Source organism: Halichoerus grypus, chromosome 9, assembly GCF_964656455.1.
Source record: "Halichoerus grypus chromosome 9, mHalGry1.hap1.1, whole genome shotgun sequence".
NCBI classification, from domain to species: Eukaryota; Metazoa; Chordata; class Mammalia; order Carnivora; family Phocidae; genus Halichoerus; species Halichoerus grypus.
Window position 1 is genome coordinate 118,133,392 of NC_135720.1, and position 27,793 is coordinate 118,161,184.

Genomic DNA, 27,793 nt, shown 5'->3' on the forward strand with positions numbered 1-27,793 from the left:
TACTCCCAGGCAATTCTTCCTTCAGTGTTGTTCTTACCTCATAACGGGAACACAGGTCACGGTGATGTAAAGCTTATGAATCAGTTATGTGGTTTTACCTGTATCATTACTCTATGCTATGTGACCAGGAATGTACTAGATAGATGCTGCTTTGTTGCACTGGATTCTCAGAGTAGTGATAACCAGCCAGTGGATAACTCATGTAAACAAGAAGTAGTCCTGCATGGTTGTAAGCCCCTGAGATTTCAGGGATTTGCTACCAGAGCATAATCTAACATTTCCTGAAGATATACTCTACCACTCAAAACGCCCCCAACTCTCAGAAGTAGTACTTCATTTAAAAATAATGGTGTGTTTTTTCACAGTATTCAACTGAAAAGACAGTTCATGAACTTTAGTATAACCCAACATGATGAACTGGTACAAATGGGTGGAATTAGATAAACCTATTTGGTTTTCACCTATTGCTTCAATTTTCAGAAAACACCCAGAGTTATTGCATTTGCATTTTTGCTGGCTTGGTGAAGGGAGTTGGCAGAATCAAGCGGTCCCTTGCTAAAAACCACGTCATGACTTATGTAGAGAGCATGACAAGTCAGCGAGAAAAGAAATGTTACAAGGAAGCTTCTTGGAATACTGGCAAGAAGAGGAGACAAAAAGGGAACAGTTGTTTATAAACAAAGGGAAAGGAGACGACATTGCCTTAGCGTCTTTGACTTTGTGACTTTTTATTACATAATTGATTAAAATGACCAGTCCAATTTCCTGTAAGCCTGAAAGTGGGTTATACTCTGCCTAGGGAAAAACCACATATATTAGCTCTGTGGCCCAAAAGAGTTCACAAGCTAGTCTTGAACAGCCTGTGTTCTGGAAATGCTCATGATGGAGCTCTGCAAAGTTCTTTCCTTGAAGAAACTCAAAGCACTTTTCAAATTAAATTGGGAAAGTGTATGCAACTCTGTATGAAAAAAAAAATCATATTTACATACCATATTGGTATTAGAATTTATCACTTTACAAAGAAAGATCAGTACAATTCCTTTAAACTGGGTGTTCAGTGAAAGCATTTAACATATAATTTCATTTCCAGAGTATTCCATCCCGACTCCTCTCCTATGTAAGTTGCTTATAAGGTTAGTTTTTTTTTTTTTTCCCCAAAGGATTAAATACTTGAGAGTAGCGGCTGAGAAGCAGTACCTTTTTCCTTCAGTTTCCTCAAAGTGAATATAGCTTCATGAAGAAGAATGAAGACCAGTGGTTAGGTCAGTGACTTAAAAAAAAAAAGGAAAACAGAGCTTTTCTTACTCAGAATTTACCATAACCAAAAAGGCCACTGGACTGTCATTAATGGTTTCAAGTTAAAGCAGAAATAAGAAAACAATTTATTTAGGGTTGGAAGAAGGTTTAGTGGTTGCCTGCTGCCAGCCTCCACTTCACAGACAAGGAGAACAAGGTCAGGAAGACTGCCTCTCACCCAAGTTGTCCTAACCAGTGAGTGCCCAACTGGAATGAAAATGCCACCTCCAGACTGACAGGCCTGCACTCAGAGGCTGATTCTGAAATATCAATGCAAGCAGCTAAATACCTGTAGACTAGGAGAAAGAACTGTTGGTCAGAATGTGTCCTTAGGCAAACCATTGGACCTCAGTGGACCTCTTTCCTTATCTGTACAATGGGGCTGAATATTGCCTGCCCTGCCCACTAGGCAGATATTTGGTTGGGAGATCAAATGAGATAAAGTCTATGAAACTTCTTAAATGTTGAAGCACAACATAAATAATAATAATCCCAATTTGTTGAACACTTGGGACATGCCAAGCATTGTGCTAAGCATCATTTCATTATCATAGCACACATTATCACAGGCAAGAAAGCCATTACCTTCTTTGCGTATATGAAAGTAAGACTTTGGTTAAATAGTTCACCCAAGACCTCATGGATTTGAACCAAATCTAGCTGACCCTCATACTTGAGTATTTAATTATCAATAGTACCATACAATAATCATGCTATAATACTATATAATGTAATACAATAATACTATATTATATTACTATAGTATACCAAATAGTATAACACATATATAGTGTATATTATTATATTACTATAGCATATTGTATATTACTATACTAGTATCTGTATACTATTATATAATACCATTAGTACTACATATAATACATATAATATTATGAATATAATATATATTATTATTATATAATAATATAATAATACAATAATAGTATAATAATATTGCATTACAAGATGCATGGTTAATAGTAATACTTAACATTGCACACACATATTGCCAAGGAGGAGATATTTAGCCTATATGATTCTACATCATAACAACAAAATATGTTTAGTATTTTCCTGATTTTTCATAAGTAGTTATAAATGATTGCCCTTTAAACTATTTCAAGCATATAGTTCCATTATTTTTAACAAACTGTAGTGCCACCCCCTTTAAAAAATGAATTAGGGAGAAAATAGCTTTAATAAAAACAAGATTTCAGGGGTGCCTGGGTGGCTCAGTTGGTCAAGCATCTGTCTTCTGCTCAGGTCATGATCCCTGGGTCCTGGAATCCAGCCCCAAGCTCAGCAGGGAGTCTGCTTCTTCCACTCCCTCTGCCTCTCCCCTTGCTTGTGCTCTCTCTCGCTCACTCTCTCAAATAAATAAATAAAAAATCTTAAAAAAAAAAACAACCCAAGATTCCAATAATTTATTTTTTTGTCTAGGATGGGTTTTTAAAAATATTTTTCTTGGGGCATCTGGGGGCTCAGTTGGTTAAGCGTCTACCTTTGGCTCAGGTCATGAACCCTGGGGTTCTGGGACATGATCTGGGGCCCTGGAATTGAGCCCTGCATGGGGCTCACTGCCCAGTGGGGAGCCTGCTTCTCTCTCTCCCTCTGCCCCTCCCTCTGCTCATGCTCTCTCTCACTCACTCTTTCTCTCTCTCAAATAAATAAAATTTTATTTTATTTTATTTTATTTTATTTTTTATTTATTTATTTTTTTATATTTTATTTATTTGACAGAGAGAGACACAGCAAGAGAGGGAACACAAGCAGGGGGAGTGGGAGAGGGAGAAGCAGGCTTCCCGCAGAGCAGGGAGCCTGATGTGGGGCTCGATCCCAGGACCCTGGGATCATGACCTGAGCCAAAGGCAGACGCCTAACGACTGAGCCCCCAGGCGCCCCTAAATAAAATTTTAAAAAATATTTTTCTTGAATATGAATTTTAAAAAATTAACTTGTTAACATATTGAATTTAAGTAAATGTAACCTGCCTTACAGTCTTTTTATGGTCATGTAAATTGAAAATTGCAATGCGCCATTCAGATCAGGCTCCATTTACAACTTCTGGAAACTCACTGAAATAACCTCCTCACGGAATATAATGATCAGCTTCTGTTTTGGATAGACACTCAATTAACTGATTTCCTATTTGTTTTCACTTTTTAACAAGTTGTGACATTTGAAGATAAATGTCTAGTCTTTTACCGTTACTGAAGAGCCCTTTGGTTTACTCAAGTGTATGTATGGGGCGGGGGGGAATGCTCAACTTTTAAAAACTTTTGTCATTTTTGTTTCAACTATGACTAAGATGTAAGTCTTTGCTGAGTAACTGGCAACTCCTACCTATTTACTCCCTCCCCTTCACCAGGGGTAATGAGGACATCAAGAGTTTTAGTGTTTAAAATATATTATTCTTTGTATTCACCTCATCATTAAAACAAAACAAAAATCACTTCTAGCAGATCAATATGACAAATGAGTAAACCAGAAGATGGCGTTGAAGATTAGCAATCACATTTTAAAGCAAGGTAGATGTGAAGTCTCAGAAAGTTTCATACAATGACTGTTGTTTTGCACTTCTAAAAGTAGATGAGTGAAGAAAATGTTGAAACTAACTAAACCTGGTGCAGAAGACACAGGAGGAAAGGCAAAAAGCTCATTTGCCATTTTTGTTCTTAGCAATCTCTTTCTGTTTGTTGAGAACACTTTGGGGTAAAGTAACCCACTGATTAAAATGTAATCAACATGAAGGCAGTGATCTTTGCTGTGTTCACTTAAGTATCCCAAGTGCTTACAACAGTTTCTGACATGTGGCAGGTGATCAAAAAATATTTGTTGAATGAATGAATCTGTGAAAGGAAAAGAAAGGAAGAAAAACAGGTTGTGACTAGAATTTTCTTTGAACAAAACTTTGTTATTTATTACATAGACTCTGATAATGGAAAACTTGCTTGGGTGAATAAAAATATGGCATCCTGTTAATTTCTGAGAAAGTCTGTTAGTTTTAGGAAAAACATACCTAATCTGTGCCTCACTGCCTGTTTTACTCTAGCCTAAATTTAGTTTTTTCTCTGGATAGGAGACATTGACCTAACATGTAAGTTTAAAAGAGAAAAACTGAGAAGTAAGTGAAATCAAAAGCTTTTCAAAAGTTGCAAGTTGACCTAGGGTGGTGGTGGTCTAAAATCATATAGAAACCGGTGATCTGACGGTTTACCTGAAATTGCTAAGTACATAAACATGCTGGAAGCATACAAGGTGCTCTGGTGAAAGCTTAGTGGGCAGATGCACAGGGAGTTAATTTTAATATTAAGGACATCTTGGAAAATTAAGTAAAATCTCAGGTCTTTTAAAATATTATTTCTATTCTGGACATTTATATCTCACTAGAAAATTGCTTCCTACCAGACTGATGTTAAAACTATGTCATTTTAAGGTGAACTGAAGTCCAGAAGCAATTAAGCATTTGGATACTTCGAGACCCCTCCCCCCACTCTTCCATGTTGCCATAACTGAAACTTTGGGGGCAATGCATTGTCTTTCTGAGTAACCTCAATTCACCAGTTTAATAAATGCAAAAGTCTGTGAGCATTTCAAACATATGGACAGACATTATTTGAGCCACAGTTTATAGCTCAAAGTATCTGGAGGCGTGATTATTGCTAATTAATGAGTAGGATGTTCTCTAGGACTCTTCTCTAGGAAGAGTCTAGGACTCTGCTCTAGGGAGGCAGGGCTTCCAGCAATAGCTACGATTCCAAGGGTGCCCGCCACCCACCCACAATTCTACGATGTGGACAATTCCTCCGTTTTTGGTTACATGCTCTTCAAGTGAAGTCCCCCTCACTCCAGATTCCCGCTCCTACACGCCCCCACTTCCCGTCCTAACCACATCGCAGTTGTTTAGCTGTTATTAGTTATTATCAACCGGCCTCCCGCAGGACCTGGCGCTGAGGCGAGGTCCCCATTTCGCGCCTTGCCCTTTGCAGGAAACCTCCCCACATTAAGGTCCCCGAGGCCGCGCACGCCCGACTCGAGGTGCGCTCGCGCCGCGCAACGCGAGGTGGATCGCAGCGGGCGCTAGGGCCCCCAGCCTGGCCGCAGCAGACCCCCCAACACACGCTCCTTCTAGTATTGGCCCCGGGGCTCTCCCGCGGCGCCCCAGTCTCCGCTCACAGCGCCCCCCTGGCCCCAATCGGGCAGGCGCTTTCGTACCCGCCCAGCCCCGCCCCAGGCTCCGCCCCAGCGGGCTTTTAAGCTTTATAAGTTCCTCTTTCCCACCTCCGATACTTAGTTTCACCAGTTGAACTTGGGACCCACTGCTGCCCTCAGCTCCGAGTTGGGGGCGAGGTAAGGCTTGGGATCGGGTAGGAGAACGGATGTGAGGCTGGCACAATAGAGAACCGGGAGCACGAGACTAGAGGTCCAGGGGTCCATCTCGAGGGCAGCGCAGGGGACCCCAGCTTAGGACCCGAGAGGGAGCATGCCCCTTGAAGGAGCCCCGACTCCCACTACGTCTGCTCTGGGCCCCGGGACCTTTGTGTGGGCTCTGTGGTGGGCCAGCCGGGACAATGCCCAAGCATTGACCTCACCACTCTGTGGTTCGGCCCCGCCCAGGCCCGGGGAGGCCACGCGCTGGACGGGATGGGATAAAGAGGCTGTCAGGGCCCCAGAAGTGGCCAAGGCGGGGCCATCGAAAGGACCTACACAGGACGGCAGGCTTTCCTGAGGGAGGACAGCCTCTTACTCTAGAGGCTTCAGTCCGAGGCTCCTTATCCTGCGGCCCCTAAGGGCCCAAACTCACCTTGGCCTCCCGCGCATTGCTCCCCGACTGGTGGTGGAGGAGGAGGAGCTCCGAATTTGGGCCACTTGGGGCCCTGCGCTCTGCTGCCTCAACCCCGTGTCCTCTGAGAACCCTCCTGGCATCCTCCCCGCCTCCGCTCTCTCGCGCGGGCCTCCGGGGTCCGGCTGATGCTCTGCGCGCCAGAATCTCCCGCTATTTGGCTGCGCTCCTCGCCTCCGGCCGGGTCTCTGCCGCGTGTTGCTCCCACGGCCCACTTAATCCTTGCTAGCTGCCGAAGGCTCAGGGATTCTCTTGGGGCAGAGAGTGCAGGTATGGGAGAAGGCCCGAGCAGGAGTTGCTGATGCTGAGCACCTGGAACGTCCAGACCGCAGGCGTTCGTTCCCACGTGCGAGATTCTTGGCGCGCGGGGCTCACCAAAGGAGTGGGCACGAGTGGTAACTGACAATGAAGGGAGAAATGTACTGGCAACGGTTTGGGAATGGGCAAAGAAGAGCGGGAACTAAGAGTGAGCACGCAAACGGTGCCAGAGTGTGGTGGTGGCTGGATTTCGCAGTGTGCACAAAGGCACGAGTTGTGTTGCCTGGGCAGCGTTTGGCCTGTGGGGTGTGTAACAAGAATGGAGAGTCCAGAAGGTGGGGTAGGAGGATGAACTCCGCGGGAGGCACGCTCGGGAGGCTGAGGACCGGGCATGCCAAGGGGATGAGACCGGGCCAGCTGAGAAGGTGCTTTCTCTCAGGGGCCTTTGGCGACACGGACTTTTACAGAGAGCTCCTAGCTGTCTCGGAGACTCCAGGGCCTCGTGGTCATTGTCAGAAGGGTTTGAGAAGGGTGCCCCGAGCGCTGTGCTGGGGTGGCTAAAGGCTGGCCCTCCTCTCTGCCGCGCAGAGCGAGTGCAGGAGGCGGATCCTGGGCGCGTGAGGGCGACAGTCGGCGCGCTGGGCATGAACCTGGAGGGCAGCGGCCGAGGCGGAGAGTTCGGCATGAGCTCGGTGAGCTGCGGCAACGGGAAACTCCGCCAGTGGCTGATCGACCAGATCGACAGCGGCAAGTACCCAGGGCTGGTGTGGGAGAACGAGGAGAAGAGCATCTTCCGCATCCCCTGGAAGCACGCGGGCAAGCAAGACTACAACCGCGAGGAAGACGCCGCCCTCTTCAAGGTTACTAGCACGAGGGGAGCCCAACCAAGGTGGGGGTGGAGGGAAGGCCCCAGAGAGCTTGGTGGATCCCTAACCCAGACTCCGTGGCGATCCCAGTACGCGCCTGGCGGTTCTCAGAGGAAAGGGGACCGCGAGGGAAGGACGGGATGGGATGAGCCCCGCAGGGCGGGCGGTCCGGGAGCATCAGGTGGCAATCCGTAGAAGCTGGGGGAGGAGAGAGGTTTCAACCTTTGTAGTGTTTTTAGAAACGGGGGACCAGGTACCAATCCTGAACGTGTGTCATGAGCAGTACCAGGAGAGTCAGATGGCTCCAGCAGCAGGGAAATAGATATCTGGCGGGGAGAGCAGCGCTGACTTGAGTGTTCCTGTTTGCATTTGTATGGGTTCCTCTGTCTCCATCGGAGCCTCATTCTGTACCTCTGGATACCACCGTGCCGTCTTTGATCAACATGTGTCTCTCTTTGTCTCCCTGTTTCTTTTCTGTAAGCACCCTTAGGTGTGCTTGAGTTTGTGCCTGTTTTCCTGTCCCTCTCACTCACTACGTCTGTCTGTCTTTCTCTGTTTCACTGTTTTTCTCTGGAGGTCTTTCTCTCTGGATATTTTTATTTTCTTTAGTTCAATCTCTGTTGGGCCCTCTATCTTTCTAGCTCTCCTTGATCCTTCCATATGTGTTTCTCTCTATCTCTGTTTCTGTCTGATTCCCTCTTTCCAAGTCTCTCTTTAGATATTTTTCTCTAGGTCTCTCTCTCTCTCTTTCTCTCTCTCTCTCTCTCTCTCTCTCTCTCTCTCTCTGTGTGTGTGTGTGTGTGTGTGATGATTGTTTTCCCCTAGAGCAGTTTACCCAATGAACTGTGCATTAGGACCCAGCCCCACCACCTGCGGGCAGAACAGGCGAAGGGGACTTCCTCTGGAATTTGCTCTTAGAATATCTGACCATTCAGATGTACTCTATGGGTAGCAGCTCACCCCTAGTTCCAGTGGAACTCACTTCAGACACTGTGAGGGGAGGGGGTGGTTAGGGCCCCTTTCCAGGGACCCTCCCCATCTCACCTACCTCTTATAAATACCTAGAGAATGCTCAAACCATTTGTTTTCAATTCAGCAAAGATAGAGTCCAACGGGGAAAGTATTTTACCTAGTGGAGACCCGGTGTCTTTCTGTCCCATGTTTTGAGCAACAATATAAATCTGAGGCACCTAAGCATCATTCTTTCCTTTAGAAATACAATCCTCAGGTTCTTTTTTTTTTTTAAAGACCTATATTTTAACTTTCCCCCCCACTTCTTTCCCACAAGGCTTGGGCACTATTTAAAGGAAAGTTCCGAGAAGGCATAGATAAGCCAGACCCTCCTACCTGGAAGACCCGTTTGCGATGTGCTTTGAACAAGAGCAACGACTTCGAGGAACTGGTAGAGAGGAGCCAGCTGGACATCTCAGACCCCTACAAAGTGTACAGGATTGTTCCTGAGGGCGCAAAAAAAGGTGGGACTTCCTGGACTGGGGTCACAGAATATAGCCTGCCTTCCTCCTGCCTCATGTTCAAGCCCAACAGGCTCTTTGCCCAAGTTCTCAGGGTCATAAATTGAAATTCTTGTGGTATTAGGGTAGGACGATTTCTCAGATTCCAACTCTCTACCTGTGGGTGTATGCACATGCATGTGTGTGCACGTGTTTTTCAGTTAGTTCTGTTGGCGTAAGATATGGGCCAAATTTTTCAAACAAACTATGGAAAACTTGTTCAGAGATTTATCTTTACTTATCAGTGTTTCATGATTAACCATTCTGTAGAAAGGAAGCATACATATATCCATATATTGTTATTCTTTATAGTAATAAAAATGTCAACTTTTAGAGTATACTGTGGTCAGCTTGGAGGCTTTCTGAAATTCAGATCTTCTCTTTCCAAGTTTCTGACCAGTGTGTCAGAGTAGAGCCCAAGAATCTGCATTTAAAACAAACCATACAGATGACTTCACTTGTGGAACATCTTGCTGCTGGGGCCCTTTATGTGACAAAGTGCGTTCACACACAGCATTTCATCTCCTTCTCTACCTGTCCTACATAAGTCAGACCTTGTAGAAATCAGTTTAATGGCCTGAACAAGTAATTGCCCATGGGAATTGCTAAAAAAGTGCTTTATTTGTCAACACCGTTATGCATTCTAGGAATTAAAGTCTCAGGTATTTTTCTAAGATTTCACTTTTAGTTATGACAGTTCCTTTATTTCACACTTTAACATTTGCCTTTTGCCCAAACACATAGGAGCAAAGCAGCTCACCCTGGAGGACCCACAGATGACCATGAGCCACCCCTACACCATGACGGCTCCTTATACCTCACTCCCAGCTCAGGTATGGTGGAGGGTACAGGGCTTCTAGAAGGGGAGGCTGGGTCTGGGTGAGGCCACGTGAGCCGGCTAGTCCCACATAGCAGGAAAAATACACAAACAAAACAGCAGTGCTTTGTTTTTGTTATTAGTCAATCAGCCAAACCAAATCCCCAATCATTGGATGAGTGTCTCACTTTCTACCTGGTGTTACTATCAGTGTTGGTTTTAAGGAGTGGAGAGGTGGATGTGTCTGCCTGCTAGCATGGACTTCTACTACTGATTCAGAAATCTGGGAAACAGATCTTTTGTGGAAGATGAAAATTTTGGAAGTAGTGCTTTATCATGTGAAACCACAGGGCAGCTGATCTCTTCAGATTTTTCTGATGTGAATTACAGCTCTGTTTTATTCACTTTGGTGGGTAAAAGAAGGCAAATTTCCCTGCAGTACTTTTGGTGCCAGGTTTAACCATATGATGAAGCTTTACACAAATCATTACTTTATAACACTGTCTTCATTGTGCTTTTTGATTCTTTATGGCTACTTTCCACCTAGTGTGATGAGCTATTCACTCCAAAGTCTTTTGAGATGATAAAATGATTTGGCTGTGAGCCAAATAAAAGATGCTGTGAGGAGTCTGACTATAAAAGAATCTGCACCCCACCCCCTTCCCCGTGCCAACCAACTGATCTTTGCCAAGCTGGTTGCCTTTCATCTCAGCTGCTCCTTCATATTCCTTTAGCAGGTTCATAACTACATGATGCCACCCCACGACCGAACCTGGAGGGACTACGTCCCTGATCAGCCCCACCCAGAAATCCCATATCAATGTCCTGTGACGTTTGGATCCCGCAGCCACCACTGGCAAGGCCCGGCTTGTGAAAATGGTAAGGAGTATGCTGGGGCTGGTTTTTATGGCTGTGGCTCACCCAGCAGAACAAACCTGGCCAAAGGGCCCTGGTCTCTCCTGATCTGTCCTTCTGGGCAGTACCCCAGTTCTTTCCCCTTCTCAGAGCTGCTAGGAAAGACCTCACGTGCAGTGAAGGAGAGAGCGAAGGTCGTCAGGGGGAGGACTCCAGGGTTTACTGACTCCTGGCCTACTTGTGCCAGGACCTATGCTGGGAACTGCCTTATGTGAGATCTTTTTTTTTAAAATTTTATTTTATTATATTAGTCACCATACATTACATCACTAGTTTTTGACGTAGTGTTCCATGATTCATTGTTTGTGTATAAGACCCAGTGCTCCATGCAATACATGCCCTCCTTAATACCCATCACTGGGCTAACCCATCCCCCCACCCCCGTCCCCTCTAAAACCCTCAGTTTGTTTCTCAGAGTCCATAGTCACATGAGATCTTATTTAAACATCACAGAAAGGGGCGCCTGGGTCGCTCAGTTGGTTAAGTGTCTGCCTTCGGCTCAGGTCATGGTCCCCGGGATCTGCCAGAGATTCCCCAGGGTCTGGGATTGAGAATCAGGCTCCCTGCTCAGTGGGGAGTCTGCTTCTCCTTCTCCCTCTGCACCCCCCCACTCATGCTCTCTCTCTCTCTCAAGTAAATGAATAAAAAAATAAACTTCACAGAAAAAAATAAAGGGGAACACCAATCTCAAAATAAGTAAATAAATAAAAATAACAAAATAGACATCACAGAGATCCATCCCAAGCAACTAAAAACTGCCCCCCCTTTTTTGAGGCTAACTCACGGAATGTAAGGAATGCTCAAAGTTACCCAGTGGAAGTGAGGGGCTGGAGTTCAACCTCAGATCTCCTCTTTCATTTAAGACAGAGGATCTCAGATGTCAAACTGGTTGGCCATATTTTTTTAATTATCTGTTTGATGGGTTAATATTTTTCATCCTCCCTGAATAATCTTTGGCAGAAAGTAATAGATTTTGTCAGTCTTCCCTCCTGGATTGTCCCTTAATGTTGATTGGGCCAGTAATCTCACCGGTCTGTTTCTTTCTACATATCTGTAAAACGGGCATACCATAGCTGTGTCCAAACCTTCTCTCTATAGGAACATCAGGAGATTATTGACCTAGTATATTTCTCTTAAACAAGTGTGCCCAAGGGGCACCTGGCTGGCTTAGTTGGTAGAGCATGCCACTCTTGATCTTGGGGTCGTGAGTTTGAGCCCCACATCGGGGGTAGAGTTTACTTAAAAAAAACAACAACAATAGTGTAGTTATTTTGGGGCTTAGAAATGATAGTAAGAATGGAATGAATAAATACTAAGAAAACAGTCTCCATAAGGTGACTAGTGCCGGTGTTGGGGTCCAAAGAACTTTGTTCATTCTGGATTAGATGTGGTCCCATTCTCACAGGAGTTTCCCAGACATCAAAATGAGATCACTCAGTGGAAGCACTAGTTAGCTAAGTGCAAAGAAAACTTCATACAGTGTATCAAACACAGCAAAACACAAGCTTCTAGGACTTTTGAGTTAGATATTTAAATAGAAATCCTGAGATAGGTCAAGACTCAGGTCCTTCTGTATGTTCTAGGAATATTTGGTTCGTCACAATTTGGTCAGTTCCCCTTTTTCTAATCATATTCAGGTCACTTTTGGCTTTTATGAAATTGACGAAGTATACCATCATTTAAAATTGTTTTTAGTGTCATGTTTACAAAAAAGCTCAGAGTTTGGTTTTATTAGCTTTTCAAGAGTGATTTGCAACAAAGGTTACTTTCCGTTCCGTAGTGGAGGAGTTAGTTAACATTAAACTGGTTTCTGAAATTCAGACTTGAATTTGGGCTCTATTGAACCAAGAACCTTAGTAACAAGGCAATGTCTCAAACTATACAAAAATATGGAATAGGTAGATGTATTTTGAAGCATAGTTGACATTAAAAGAAGTGCCACCAAAATTATGTTCTATGAGATATTCTTTCTCTATTACTGTTTAATGTGACCCACAGCTATTATGCTGCCAAAACACATGGTTCAATTTTCTTCCTGAAGCCAGAAATAGAAAGCTAAATAAATGTAGACTAAACAATTTGTAAGTTTTTAATTGGGTTCTTTGGCATCAGAACTCAGGTAAACCTGAGCTCACAGCTCTCCTGCCAACTTGCTGCGTGAACAAGGATAAATCTCTCTGAGCCTAAGTTATCCTGTTTATCAGGGTAATTATGGAGGGATGTTGCTCAAAGTGTACCAACTTCCAATTATAAGACGAATAAGTTCTGGGGATCTAAAGTACATGGTGACTGTATTTAGCAATACTCTATTGTATTAAAAGTGGCTAAGAGAGCAGATCTTAAATATCTTCCCACTATACAACACACACACACACACAGTGGTAATTATGTGAGGTGATTAAGGTGTTAACTAACTTAAAGAAAAAAAAAGAAAGAAAAAATTATAGAGGGATTATTTCAAGTTTCCTTCCAAAGCTATGAAAAGGCTCCTTCCTCTTTCAATCTTGTTTTTTCTGATTGGACTTAACTTGTCTTTGTCCCTTGAGAATGCCACCGGTCAGTTCTAGAGGGCCCTTGGCCCCTCCCTTCCAGGGTTGGTGCACCCCTCAGGGGCTGAGTGGCCACATCCCAGGGAGAGGAGACCTTCCTGTGTGTCGTCGGACAGACTCTGTTTAGACATCATCTGATTCTTATTTACAAATGCAGGTTGCCAGGTGACAGGAACCTTTTATGCTTGTGCCCCGCCTGAGTCCCAGGCCCCTGGAATCCCCATAGAGCCAAGCATAAGGTCTGCTGAAGCCTTGGCGCTCTCAGGTGAGTGCAGTGTTCCCTTCTAGAGGCCCCCACAGGAGGCTGGCTTCTGCTGTGGCTCCACCCTCACCTTTGGGTATACTTGATTGGGTGGGGGTGGGGAATCCCTGAGCACAGCCCATGGGCACTGGCTTTCTTCCATCTGGGGACTAGAGTGGGTATGGACACATCTGACTCCCAACCTCTTTGAATGAGGACATCATTAGAATATTTAGCTCTAAGAAGCCAGCTTTTGATTCTGATGCCAATTCTAAATGCTGGTTTGAATTGAGTCATTTTAGGGTTTCCACTGACATCTATCTGAATTTTCAGGAATATGCAAACACCTCAGCTTTATATACCAAGGGCCCCCCTTCAGCCAAAATTTTCACAATGTAGTATAATTTCTTAGAAAAATACACAAGGGTTTCTCATTTTGAAAAGCTGATCATCCTTCCAGGTTTAGCTACAAATAGGTCTTCCTCTCTGTCATCCTGAGGACATGAGTTCTGGCTCCTTTCCATTCATATGCCTAAAAGTAGTGAGACTTGCGGTCAGTCTTCGTCTAAAATTTGATAGGTTTTGCAAAAAATTTGGGTTAGAGCTGATTTTCAAAGTTTCATTTCTAAAAGAATCCCTGCAAGCTCAAAGGTCGTACCTGTTTTAAGGAAGACACCTCAAGGTTTGCTAAGCATATGTAGTGTGTATATATTTATTTTTTAGATCGTATTCTGGGTTGTTTTAAAATGGGACTTATAATTACATTAAAAATGAATAGCTTAAGCCTCAGAATTCTCACCTTGCCCCTTGGGCTTTTTAAAAATCAATGATAGAAAGTATAAAGTAAATTCTCAAGGTTTCAAAGAGTTGTGGTCACCTTTCTTGCTTCCAGGTTCACCATTTATTTCTTTTCAGTTCTGAAGTTCTGAATGAGGCTTGCTGCCTCTCTTCTTAGATGCTCCTAAATGATGGAGGGGAGATGTTTCTGAGCAGAAAGCCTTGTGCTTGTTTTTAGAAACTTTCTAACCCTTCTCTTAAGCACCTAAGACCTGTGTAGGTGCCTGGAAAGTAGGAAATAAACAGCTATTTATGTCACTGTGACCTCGTGATTTCTGATGACGTTAAATGAAATGAAACTTGCCCTGCAAGTCACCTCAAATGGCCAACACTCACTGTCATCAAGGTACACTGTCTGAGCTCGCTCTCTGCTAGTGTGTTTACAGCAGCAGAAATTGAAGTGGAGAATTGAGACAGTGATGTGGGTTGTTGAAGTCTCAAAACCTGCCGCTGAGGAATAAGAGGGTTTTGTGGGTTTCTTTTTTTGGTATGCATAGTACAGATTAATTATCAACCTTGAGCACATTTGTTGGAGAACTGCGATTCCCATTCATTTTTAAATCCCATGCAGTTATGGATGGGTAGCTATTGCCTATGCATGAAGCCCTTTTGCATTTCAGTTAAGGGGTCCTTTGCAAACCTAGCTTTGTCCTTTCAGTTTGTGGGTCCTATTCTGAAGAAAAATTTCATAGGTGAACTCATCTCGTTAAATGTTTTAGAAAGCACAGTTATTTTCAAGGCAGATTTTGAAAGCCTAGTGGGACTTTAGCCTTAGAACATTTTTTTTCATTGATTCTTTTCTTTCCACGTGAATTAATTTTATTATACAAGTAGTATATACACACATAGCATAAAAACTAATGTGACAATCAGAAAAGCAAAAAAGGAAAATAAAACATCACATTCCTACCACCCAGAGATCACCACTGTTAAAGTCTTAGTGTTTATCTTTGCTGAAACTTAATGTGCACTTGTATGTATATATATATATTTTTCTATGTAAGTGACATCATATTGATATTTTAGGGTGGTTTCTGATGTAAACATTTTTGTTTATTTTTTGAAATACCATTATATTCTTTTTGCTAGTAGAAATTAAACTTAGGGTTTACTTCCTCCAAAATCAAAACTGATTGTCATGCTTAAAGATGAATTTTGTTCAGTGGTACATGACTTAGTATTTTAGACATAATTGTCATCATCGCTATAATCATCACCAAACAATGACACAGAATGTTCTTAACCAGTGGTGCTCTCTAATACAAGTCAAATATACTGTGCAGAAAACTAGTGTAAAGTGTGATTTCCCCCTCCACAAAAAAAATCTATGGTCACACAAATTTGGAAAATGCTGAGTTAGACAACATTAAATAGATTTCTTGCAGGATTTCCTTAATATCTCTTACTGTCTATGACTCCATGAGGGAGATGAGGGTATGCAGCATTTCCTACACTTTCTTGACCCTGGAACTTTCTACTTTTTATGGAGTATTCTGGGACACCAGTTTCCCACCAAATACACATGTTCCGGTTGAATAGTTTGGCATCCTGATGTGTATCCAGTGCTCCTTGGTCCCTTAGCACTGACCATGAAATCTCTGTGTTTACAGACTGCCGGCTCCACATCTGCTTGTACTACCGGGAGATCCTGGTGAAAGAGCTGACCACGTCTAGCCCAGAAGGCTGTCGGATCTCCCACGGGCACACCTACGATGCCAGTAACCTGGACCAGGTCCTTTTCCCCTACCCAGAGGACAATGGCCAGAGGAAAAACATCGAGAAACTTCTGAGCCACCTGGAAAGGGGTGTGGTCCTCTGGATGGCCCCCGACGGGCTTTATGCCAAAAGACTGTGCCAGAGCAGGATCTACTGGGATGGGCCCCTGGCACTGTGCAGTGACCGGCCCAATAAACTGGAGAGGGACCAGACCTGCAAGCTCTTTGACACACAGCAGTTTTTAGCAGGTAATGTACCAAATTATCTGTTAGAATGGAGCATCCCACACCTGTGAGCCTAAGAGACAGAATGAAGGGGGTGACACTGTACCTGCTACAGTGGTCCAAACAGGTCACTCCCATCCCAGACAGAGGTCTTCCTTCTATTAATCCCTGAGCCTGTGTGATCTGAGAATAGGTTTCCTGTTTGTTCATCTCTCACCTCTGCCTCTACCACCTGCTCCTTTCCAAAAGCAAAGGGGTGTGAATAGGAGGAAGATTGCTCAAGGGGATTGTGGTTCAGGCTGATATCTTGAAATTCTGGTATTCAACAAATAGTCACAGACTGATAAGGTTTACACTTTATTGGCAGTATGATCTCAGCAAGCATGTCTGCTGGTGTTTCAGCTTTTTTAGGGTTCCTAGGAAAATCATAAGGTTAGAAGTGTATTGTTAATATTCTTGGTTATGAGATGTGTTACCCCTAAGCAGATGCTCTCCAGCAGGTGAGACCAAGGATAGAGTATGTGGAACTGATTTTCCAAAGGGGAAATTATGAGAAGGCTTTGAGTTATCTCTATGATATGCATGTTTCAAATAATATTTTCTAAAACCAATAAGTTTTGTTTTTCTAGTTTTGATTTCATGACGATTAAATTAGCCCCAGACTGGCTTTTGTGAAACCACTGGCCACATTATTGTTGAAGCTTCATCCAGAGTATTCGTTTGACTATCTATATTGATGATACCTCTTTTGGAGGGAGAAAGCTGTTCTGTCAGCTAACTGCCAACTCTTTCTGTACCTTATCCTTAAGCTATTCTTTTATAAGTGGCCCTTCAGAAACACTCTATGTCTTTGGGTTTTCATATGCCTCTCCTTTCCCTGAATATGCTTCCTGATTCAATTTATTTAAATTAAAAATATGAAACATCTATGTGCTTTGACACTGTTGACATTTGCTTAGCCTTTTGGGTTTAAGTTGCCCAAATTCATGTAGGCTCATCCAAATTCTCTTTTGGTGCCCCTAAACAAATATGTCCTTATATGACTAACCCTCGGCTAAGAGGTGTGACAAGAGGAAGAGGGAGAACTGAGCCTCTGGGTCTCCAAAGCAGCACCAGGGTGAGAAAGGCATGTGGGTCTGAACACCCCTCCCTCCTCTGAGCTACAGAACTGCTTCCAAATCTGCACCATGACTGTTTTGTCCATTCTGGGGTCCAGGGTGGTAATCATGGTGGGCACCCAAGGAAGAGTCAGGAGCTACTGAGGGGCATCTTGTGTGCACCTCTTATGTCTGCAAAAGCGTCTGAAAGGGTCCATGGGGGTTTGGATCACCTCAGAGACTATGAATCTTGGTCTCTTTGGATTCAGAAGCCACAGGGCTAGGGCTTTAGTTAAGGTATCCCAGGGGAATGACACTTGCTTCTGTGAGTTTCTCTCACTATGTATGTTTTAGGAAGTTTGAATCCTACCATTCTAAGTAGGCTATAAGTTACACTTTGAGTCACAGTCACTGAGAGCTGGATACAGGCAAGAAGCAGAAAGGCATGATGTACCAGCTGTGAATATCTGCAGGTTGTGAATTCACTTGCCTAGAATTTAATATTTATCTGTGAGCAAGAGTTGTTTTTTTTTTCTTCCTCTGTAACCAAAGACTGTGCTTTTTGCTCACTGCAACCTGTTATCTTGAAGTATTCACTGAGGTTCAAGGAGGAACCTGTGAACTTAAAAACTGCAGCTGTGTAAACCAGCTTCTGCATAATCAAGGATTCCCACAGAATGTTCTCATGTTATCAAGCATTTGAGACATGACTTTTTCGGAGAATTGTGCCAACTCGCCACTCTGATTAGCTTGTGTAGGTGTAGTCTCAGACCTCAGTAGTGTGAACGCCTTTTACACATTCTGACTAAGTCAGTTAGGTTTGATTTGAATTCTGGAAGAAAAAAAAAAAGCAGGAAGTCAAACAGTCCAGTGAGTTAGTTAGAAACTTTTCTTCAGTTGAAGAGAACAGTGAAGATCTTTGATATCTCCCCATTCAGGATTTGCAAACTACTAGGGACAGCCCCTAAAGGCAAAGCCCAAGGGTGCATATCTGATCAAGATGCATGTGCATACTGTTCTGCAGAAGTTGTAGCAGCAACCATGTGTGTTTCTTTTGCGGAAATGACATTTAACTCTAGTGGAAAGGAAAGAATAGGAGCAGCTAGAGCTTAAGAGTCATCTTGAATATGGGCAAAGGGACATGGATCAATGTCAGGGATTACACATGTGTCTTTCCAACAGTCTTTGTTCTGCATCTTTAGGGTAGGAGTGGTGCCTTCAGGATAAACATATCCACAAATGTGGGGACCCCTAGTGTTTCATCACTACCCTTTTCATTTCAAATCAATATCAGTCCCACAAGATGGACAAGAAGTCAGCTCAAAGTCCCACAGTTTAGGCTTAGTGCCAAGTAGGAGACAGCTGGTCCTCAGTCTCCAAGATAACAGTAAAGCATTTTCAGTGTTGCCTGAATCATGGAAAGGTCCTGAGTGGCACAGATATTGGATTATGAGGGCTCAGCAGTTTTGAGATAACATTTTGAAGTAATCAGAAAATTTTGATTTTTTAAATGAAATTTCTCCTTTGTATAAATTATTCTTTTGCCTCAACATGGCTGCATTTCTTTTCCTTTTTCTTCATTCTTCACTCCCCTCTGCTACCCTTTGCGCTCTCATGGGTCCAATGCTGCAGATCAAGGTTTCTTAATCTGCAAAGCATATTTCCCTTAAAGAATCAAGTGAGGGGCGCTTGGGTGGCTCAGTTGGTTAAGCATCTGCCTTCACCTTGGGTCCTGGGATCGAGCCCTGTGTTGGGCTCCCTGCTCAGTGGGGAGCCTGCTTCTCCCTCTCCCTGCTCGAGCTTTCTCTCTCATTCTCTCTCTCTCTCTCAAATAAATAAATAAAATTAAAAAAAAAGAATCAAGTGAAACCTGGAGCCCTCTCAGGAAAAGCACACCTATGAACACGTACAAGCAATTCTATATCTGTGGTCTAAAAGTTAAGAACCCCACTTAGAGAAATAAAGAATACTCACTCCTATTTTAGTTTTCCAAATCAACAGTGAGCTTTTGCTTCCTGCTTTAACCTGGCATGTGCAATGATGGTTTCTGATCAGGATTTTGTTTTGTTTTGTTTTTCTCATGGGGCTTCTCCAGAGCTGCAAGCTTTTGCTCACCATGGCCGTCCCCTGCCAAGATTCCAGGTAACTCTGTGCTTTGGGGAAGAATTTCCAGATCCTCAGAGGCAAAGGAAGCTCATCACTGCTCACGTGAGTATTTAGTCACATTCAAATGATTGAGTTTCCCTGTTTTTCATCAAGGGCGGGGTCTCAGTTAGAAAAGTCTCAAATGAAAAGTATATGTCAAGTGACAGGAAAATCATGAAGGAGGAAGCATGGCCCAGTGAATGGTGCAGGAAGCAGAGCCCAGGGACCCACATGTTTTTTCCAGCTCTAGAGGTCTACTCATCACAAACCTGCAACCATGGGCTTCATTCGTCCCATCTTGTGTATAGATCAAGACGTTGTCCTATTCCCATTTTATAAGGATTTAAAAGGACTAGGGATAAAAGTTGCCCTTTAAAATTTTTTATATTTAATATTGCTTTTAAAATGCTGTCTAGCTGACCTTCACTTGATGGAGAAGCTTTTCCCAAATGGGAAGCTGTCCATTGACCTATGTATTTTGCAGTCCCCCCAATTTTTTCCCAAGTCCTCTTTTATTTCTAGATTTGTAGAAATTATTTAACTAATGGAAACCAAAGGTCATGTGTTATTTGGAGGAATTTATGTCAAGGAAATTAAGTAGATCAGTGTTCTCTAGCAGAGTTTAAAATAGGGTCAACTGTAGCACGTAAACATCTTTTTTATAAAAAGTTTATAGAGATGACATTTGGAATAAATTTGCCACAGAAAACAGAGTTTTGAATACCCAAGATTTTGAATTTGAAAACTTTACATTGCTACATACCTTTGAGAGTTATTATTGGGCCTAGACAAAAGCAGTAACAGGTAAGAAAAAAATCAGTCTGACCCCAGAAAGTGTTCCATTCTGGGAGATGTTAGGAATCAATCCACTGGCTGTGTGGAGACCTACCCTGGGGCCCGAGTTGAGGGTGAGCTCTAGGGTGAAGCTCAGGGTTAGGGTTTGGTTTGTATAGAAACATTCAGGTCATATTTTAGTTCTCATAATGTTTTTTATTGATAACTGAAATAAAACACTATCTAATTTTAAACACACAGTACTCCCCCTTGATTGTAAAATCAGAAACCAACCAACCGAAAGACTTTAGAGCTTTTTCTTGAATTCTGTCCAGTAATTGATATAATAACACCTAGGATTGTTAAATGACTAAATAAACTTGGTATTGATAAATAATGTTTCGAGAGTTGGTGAAAAACTCCTACATCAGTCTGACTTTAAGGTTTTTTTGTGCACTAGCCCTCCTCTGAGTTAGGCAACTATGTGTTCCTCAAGCAAGGGTCCCTGGAATTGAGTTGTCTGGGATGGAAAAGAAAAATTGATATGTGTACACCCAAGAGTCCCTACTCCTTTTTATTATGGATTTAATTTATTTCAGGTATTTTATATGAATTATGCTTAAGTTTCCATATATCAAGTAACATAAAGGCTCAATTTAGTAGCAGAATTGATTAACAAAGTATTCAATTTTCTTAGATGCTGTAAATTAAGGAAATTCTGAAAGCTGAATTTATTTTAGTGAATATGACCCACGTAAATAGCCAAACTAGATGAACTTGAGGTCAATTAACCTCTCTTTCCCCATAATAACAGTGTTGTTGTTTGTATAGATTTTGCTCCTTCTTTTTTCCTTTATCTTAGAAATATACAGATTATCTAGGTCATCCAGGAATTGTAAATTGTTCAGGATTTACACCCTCATCCCTGTCATACTGTGGTTGTGGAAAAATTCATTGGCCTAAATTATTCTAAGTTACCTCAAAGTTCATTAATCACCTCAAATTTCCTTTTAATTTGGTCATTTTACCTGATTTGCTTATGCTTAGTTAAACATAAATTTTAAGCAGCTATTAATTTAAAAATACCACCTTTGACTTTAACTATAGTAAAAACTCAGAATTAAGTAGAGTCGGTTTTCAGGTTGGTATACGTAAGGGCTAACAAAAAATTGCGTCTTCAGAATGTTTTGATTTGGATAGCAGCTAACCTTGGATTTAACTTTACCATATCTTCAGATATTGAGTTATTTAGTGATAAGCCAATTACAGGATGTTAAAAAGAATATTTCAAAAATATCTTTTTAAAATCTCTTATTAAAGGTCGAACCTCTCCTAGCCAGACAACTATATTATTTTGCTCAGCAAAACAGTGGACATTTCCTGAGGAGCTATGATTTACCTGAACACATTAGCAGTCCAGAGGATTATCACAGATCTATTCGCCACTCCTCCATTCAAGAATGAAAAATGTCAAGACAAGTGATTTTGTTTCATTGTAAATATCTGACTTTGACAGGAACAGCTGACTGAACTCCCTCTTTTTCTTTTGAGAAACTTGGAAATTGGGGCTTCAATTCAACACTTGAGGAGAATCTCAGCAAGAATGAGTGTAAAAAACCCAGCTCCATCTAATTGACAGATGAGCTTATTCCAAAAGGAAGGACAGTTTTCAGGATCTTCCGTAGACTACCATCTTTGATGATTACTGTGAAAATTGACCAAAGGGTGTGTTTATATTTACTCAAATGCTATCTTTAATTTGATGTGGATTATTTCTTGCTTGAAAACTGAGAAACCTTGTGTTTCAGTATTGACCACTAACTAGAGGGATAAAAGCACATTAAGTGTTGTACTATTTCTCAGGGAAATAATATCTAAATTTGAGGTGACTCTGCCCACAAAAGAAATGTATTAATGCACATAGAAGATGTTGCTCTTGTAGAAAATGCTTGTTGTTAGAAAGAGAATCTTTGACTGAGGTTGGATCACAGTGCCTCCAGCTTTGGGGTGGCTGATCACTCCACCTGGCCTGGGTCTCACCCCGGCACGGACTTCCCTGCCCTATCTCACACTGCCTCCCATTTGCTCTTTCTCCTTGGGTGCCCCTGGAAGCCAGTTGGTGTTTTCTGGAACCAAAAAGCATTAGGACTACCCTTGATTAGCATATTTTTGTCAGTCCTACAATCTTTTAATGACTGCTTGAGATATTTTTTGTTTGTCTTTTTGTCTCTCATTCTGTAGAAATTGTTGCTAAAACTTTTTTCTTAAAAAAGAAAGAAAGATCAACAATCCAAGTACTAAAGATATATTTTTGAAACTTGGTGACATTTCCCCTCTTACCCTGTTTGTTTTGTTTGGCTATCAGTTAGTTATCCATGACAACACTAAAGAGGAGGAGCTGATGCTTTTCAATTTGGTGAACTCTGTTAGGAAAGATGATGACAGGATTTCACTGATTGCATAACTGCAGATTCAGGGGGCTGTTTTTGCTTATTTTGTATATTATATGCTTCCTCCTGCCAATATGGTTTGACAGGGCCTTAAAATTACTGGGCTTTTTCCAAATACATCTTTTTATAGAATCACTAAGATCTCCAGTTGCTTAAGTAAACCTGATCACTTCCTTGTTGATTGTTTTGGAAAAGTACAGATGTTTAGACTGATGCTCGCAACTGATATTTTTATCATACTACAGAAAAATAGCTATTACTTTCAGGTTTGGCAAAAGGCTTAGTAGTTCTCAAATATATGCCACTCTTTTTTTTTTTTTAATTTTATTATGTTAGTCACTATACAATATATCATTAGTTTTTGATGTGGTGATCCACTATCCATTGTTTTCGTATAACACCCAGTGCTCCTATGCAGTACGTGCCCTCCTTAATACCCATCACTGGGCTAACCAATCCCCCCTCCCCCTCCCCTCTAAAACCCTGTTTGTTTCTCAGAGTCCATAGTCTCTCATGGTTCATCTCTCCCTCTGATTTCCCTCCCTTCATTTTTCCCTTCCTTCTCCTAATGTCCTCCATGCTATTCTTTATGTTCCACAAATAAGTGAAACCATATGATAATTGACTTTCTCTGCTTGATTTATTTCACTTAGCATAATCTCTTATTCTAATCTATATTTTTAAATTCATTCAACAAACTGTATCCTTTGCATTAGACAGATTATATATAGCCTTTATCCAGGTTAGCAAGCAATGAAGCATTGGAATGTTATTTTTTTAACTTCTAAAAGGAGTTTTTTTTAAAGGAGCTTATTTATTTACTTGAGAGAGAGAGAAAGAGCAAACGAGAGAGAGAGCACAAGCAGGGAGGAGGGGCAGAGGGAGAGGGAGAAGCAGGCTCTCCGCTGAGCAGGGAGCCCGATGTGGGACTAGATCCCAGGACCCCAGGATCATGACCTGAGCAGAAGGTAGACGCTTAACTGACTGAGCCACCCAGGTGCCCCAAGGAGTTTTTAATGACAGCATAATACATATTAACGACAGAAAATGTAAATAATATAGACAGGCAAAAATTAAGCAATATCCTCTTTCTTTTTCCCAGCCCAAATCCTGCTCCCTTGAAATATCCACAAGAAGAGTTTGACTTATTCTTCCAATACATTTCACTTCTCTATACATATACGTCAGCTCAAGAAAACCTCATAGGATCATCTTGCAAGCCACTTTCATGCAGTGCTCTCTTAACCTAACAATACAGATTTACCTCACTCTTTTTAGAGGCATTGTTGTTGTAGAACACCACCATGCAGTCCATAGCACAGTTTAAGGAATTTCATCAGCCGCTAAAAGTGAATACGCGTGGACAGCAGATTATATTTTGTGAATTGCAGTAATTTATACATCTTATAGATGCAAAGTATTTTAGGGTATATTATCCTAAGGGGGATTTGAAAGCAAAATTAGAACCTCTGTGACACAGGCCCCAGTGTATGTGGCCCTCTTCCCTGGAGAATATTTAACCCCATGCCAGCGCTTCAGAGAAGTTCTCTGGTGTCAGTCCCAGGGGTGCTGTGTCTTCTGAATTCTCAAAGTAGATGCCTGATTTCTATTGCTGTTGCAAATTCTTTTCTTTCTTCTTTCTTTTTTAATATTAAGCTGCTTTAACACTGGAGTTACATTTTCTGGAAAATACTCTTGGCTTGGGCCACTTCCCCCTTTCTCATCTTTAGTCCCATATACTTTGACTTTTTATTATTTTTTTTTAATTTGGAGGAATCCAGACTATGAGCTAGTGAATGAATTATGAAATAATGAGGGTAAAGAATCCTGACAGCTGTCTCAGGATTTTGAAAATGAATGATTGCCTCATTCCTTGACTTGATAAAGTAGAATTTAGTTTGTTCTCAATTGAAGATACGATAGAAGAGTTTAAGCATTTATTATGCTAAAAAGCTTTAGATGGCACGGTTAAAAAATGTGTCTCACAGGTGCATGTTCTAATGGCTTGTTTCTTGTTCTTTGGATTTAATAAAACAGTGGGCGGTTGTTGATGTCTTCTGGAACACTGTAAAGAACCAGGGTGACCAACCCATTTAAAACCCAAACCTTGGAACCCCCTCAGTCCCAGGCAAAACAGGACAGTTATCGCCCTATAGAGAACCCAGCAAGACTGTTGCCTGGAGCTAGGAAGACACTGTTCCATTGGGAGATAAAATTTAAAATCCTGCATGGAATAAGCAACATGACAATATGGTTATCACTAAAGCACAGATATGCCCAGGTTTGTGTTTAGAAAAAGACACACACTGGGCTAAGGTATGAACAAGGTTGTCTTTGCATGTCACTGTGTGTAAACCCCAGAGTTGTTCCAACTCTGGGGGTCTTGGTGCAGGGTCTGGCGTGGGCTTTTGCTTGAGAGGCTGAGCAACAGGTGGACATGCATCCCCAGAGAATCCTTGCTTCTGTGTTGGCTGTACCAGTAAACATCAATTTTTTTTCTAGCAAATATTTTTTTAGTTCAGACTCCGTTTCATTCCTCCTTGATCACATTTCTCCCCTTTCTTCACAGGTAAATGTTTTCCTGGAAGTGGTGAGCTTCCTTAAAGTCTATATTTTTACTATCTATCTCCCTAGTTTATAGCTAACTGGCATCTATTTAAATGTTGCATTAGGGCTGTCCTGCCATATGCATTGTTCTGCAACTTACTTTTCTCATAGCTCCATCTTTGAGATTGATCAGTGTCAGTGTAGGTGGGTCTCATCCATCTCTTGCTAACTAATGTCAAATAGCTTGTCACATGAATGCAGTGAAGGTTGATTTTCCTGGTATTTATTTTTACTGCCTTTAGGAAAGCACGTAGGTGAAGTATAGTTGAAGTGAAGGAAAAGAAAGATGGGATGTGGACAAGAACTGAAAGTCCAGCAGGCCAATCCTCCTCCAATATAAACTCATGTTTTGCTTTAGACTCTGAGATGGAAGGAACCTAATGGGTAGTGGGATTCATTTCCCCGCACTCCATCTGTATAAGTGGCTAGGACCAAGCAGCTCCCTTGACGTCAATCCAAAGCTATGCTGGTTCCATCTTGCTGCTAGGCCTCCCAGGCAAGGGTGTCTAGAGAACTAGGCAGATCATTCCGTGGAAAATGATTGTACATAATAATGTCATGAATTTGGGTGTAAATTGCTTTTCAAAAGATTGATATTCATGACAATCTGGTGTTTTATGTAGTTGTTAAATAAAGACTTTTTAAAAAATTAATCTGTTATGAGCTGTGTGTGTTATTAAACACTCATCTTGATAGCTTTTAAAATACTTCCTCCTTCTGTTGTGTTCTTTCAGAGAGGTTGCTTCGGCAGCCTGCTTCCTTCCTGGTTGTCATATGCGTCCGTAAAATCAGATCTCAAAGTGCTCTGCTAGTTTTAAAAAAAACAGCAAAACTTGTCCCAGCATAGGGCAGTTTCTCCAGCCCACGGAAACACATCTAAGGAGAGTACTGAACAATCCTTTCCTTCTTCTTCCTTGTGTGTTTTAAAAGGTCTAGTAGACCCAAAGAAATTGTTAATGTTTCCTTTTATATTCATAGCTTCTTTGATTTTGTCGTTGTTGTTAAAGAGGAGGAGATGTAGGTTAACCAGCATCCGGAATGTGAAATATAACATAAAACTCTGTGTAGTAAAAGAGCCTATCAACTGCTTACAAGTCTAGTGGGAACACTAGAAGGACAGGGCTGCAGCTTGTGGTGTTAAAAACCTTGCAGCCAAAGACTTCGTGGAACTGTGAGAAATGTTTGTAATCTGTGTCTAGGAGCCCCAGAATATTAGCTTAGAATAATTTTGAATTTTTAAAGTGGTAATCAAATAAAGCTAGTGGGAATATAAACTCTCATACTGCTTTTTGGGGCTTTATCTGCTCAACAAGTGTGGATGAACTTGAGTCAGTATATATAAGCAAATTTTTTCAAATAGTATATCGACTCTTTATGTCTAAAAAAGAATTTCAAAGAGATTTTTTAAAAAAGACTTTATTTATTTATTTGACAGAGAGAGAGCACAAGTAGGCAGAGTGACAGGCAGATGGAGAGGGAGAAACAGGCTCTCCGCTGAGCAGGGAGCCGGATGTGGGGCTCGATCCCAAGACCCCAGGATCATGACCTGAGCCAAAAGCAGCCGCTTAACGGACTGAGCCACCCAGGCGCCCCAAGAATTTCAGAGAGATTTTGAGTCCTTGAACTTGTTTAAGTAATTTCACACCTCCCTCAGGTACCGATGTTTACAAGCCTTTCTTTATATACAGTGCAAGTTTGACTGTCTTGGGTTTAGTTTCCTTAAAGCAAGTATTACTTTGACAAATAAATAGTTTTACATAAAGTGCACTCCAGTGTTTATTGATGCCAGAAAAACATCATCAAATTCTACATCATCTTCTGGAAAGACACTCCAGGGGTCATAATATCTCATTTTTTTCTAGGACAGTCTATACCTAAATTAACTCAGGCAGATAGATATCTTCAGAATTAGTGAAGAGTTATGAATTATAGGGTGTTATAGGTACCCTTTAGTGACCTCTAGGTTACCTTCCGTGACCCCTGCTCCTGCTAGTTTGACAATATGCTGTGACAGATGGCTGTCTTTAGATATTTCCTCTGTCATCTTTGTTTAGCCCATCTGTCTATCATAATCAATTGTAAAGTTCATTTTATCCCTGTCCTGAGTGACTGTTCAAAAGTTTGGAATCTGTATAATTCAAATTATGAACATTTTATTATCTTCAAAAGCTGCTGTTTCTCTACTTTAGGTAAATTACAATTCTCAGTTCTTTCCATTTTTTTCATAGGCTTAAGCATGATGGTGGCTTTAAAGAGAATCATTCCAGCAAATATAACTTCCTTTACCTTTGTTTTCCTTCTCTTTCTGAGTCAAGTTTCCATAGCAATCTTTTTCTGGAAGAAAATCAGCAAAAGCCTCTGAAGCCTCTACCTTTATTTCTTGCCATCCCCCATTCTGATTTCACACTCCAGTTCTGCTGAGCTATTGCAGCGCCCAAAGGCACCTCTCCTCTCTCTCCCAGAAGACTTCTCCTGCTGCTACCTGGTCACCTGGCTGACACCCTTTTCTCCACTAAGTCTTAGCCATGACATCTTCTCTTTCGGGAAACATTTCTTCAACTTCTATGACTAGGTTAGTAGGCTTTTTTATTTGTGCCTTCTGTTTGGCTCTGTAAAGGATCACGTTGTTGGAGTATTGAGAAGAGTT

General features: G+C 41.9%; 1 protein-coding gene across 4 annotated transcripts; it reads left to right on the forward strand.

Annotated features, from left to right (window-relative positions):
• The first annotated feature begins 5,595 nt into the window (after positions 1-5,595).
• Positions 5,596-25,799, forward strand: IRF4 (interferon regulatory factor 4). Of its 4 annotated transcripts, none has more exons than XM_036072470.2 (9): positions 5,596-5,646; positions 6,986-7,257; positions 8,552-8,738; positions 9,519-9,607; positions 10,326-10,470; positions 13,213-13,320; positions 15,744-16,097; positions 19,266-19,378; positions 21,410-25,799. In XM_036072470.2, exons 2-9 carry the CDS (start codon positions 7,042-7,044, stop codon positions 21,551-21,553), a joined length of 1,356 nt encoding a protein of 451 aa, XP_035928363.1. In that variant the 5' UTR covers positions 5,596-5,646; positions 6,986-7,041; the 3' UTR covers positions 21,554-25,799. The 4 variants fall into 4 exon arrangements, with proteins under 4 accessions (XP_035928363.1, XP_035928365.1, XP_035928366.1 ...); XM_036072472.2 differs by having other exon boundaries at positions 10,329-10,470; XM_036072473.2 differs by lacking the exon at positions 13,213-13,320.
• Positions 25,800-27,793: the final 1,994 nt, after the last annotated feature.

Bases quoted from the DNA above. Each gene is read 5' to 3' on its own strand.
- IRF4 (XM_036072470.2), top strand. From the start codon at position 7,042: ATGAACCTGGAGGGCAGCGGCCGAGGCGGAGAGTTCGGCATGAGCTCG. The intron at 7,258-8,551 runs GTTACTAGCACG...CTTTCCCACAAG, and splicing joins AAGACGCCGCCCTCTTCAAG to GCTTGGGCACTATTTAAAGG. The intron at 16,098-19,265 runs GTAATGTACCAA...GGGCTTCTCCAG, and splicing joins CACACAGCAGTTTTTAGCAG to AGCTGCAAGCTTTTGCTCAC.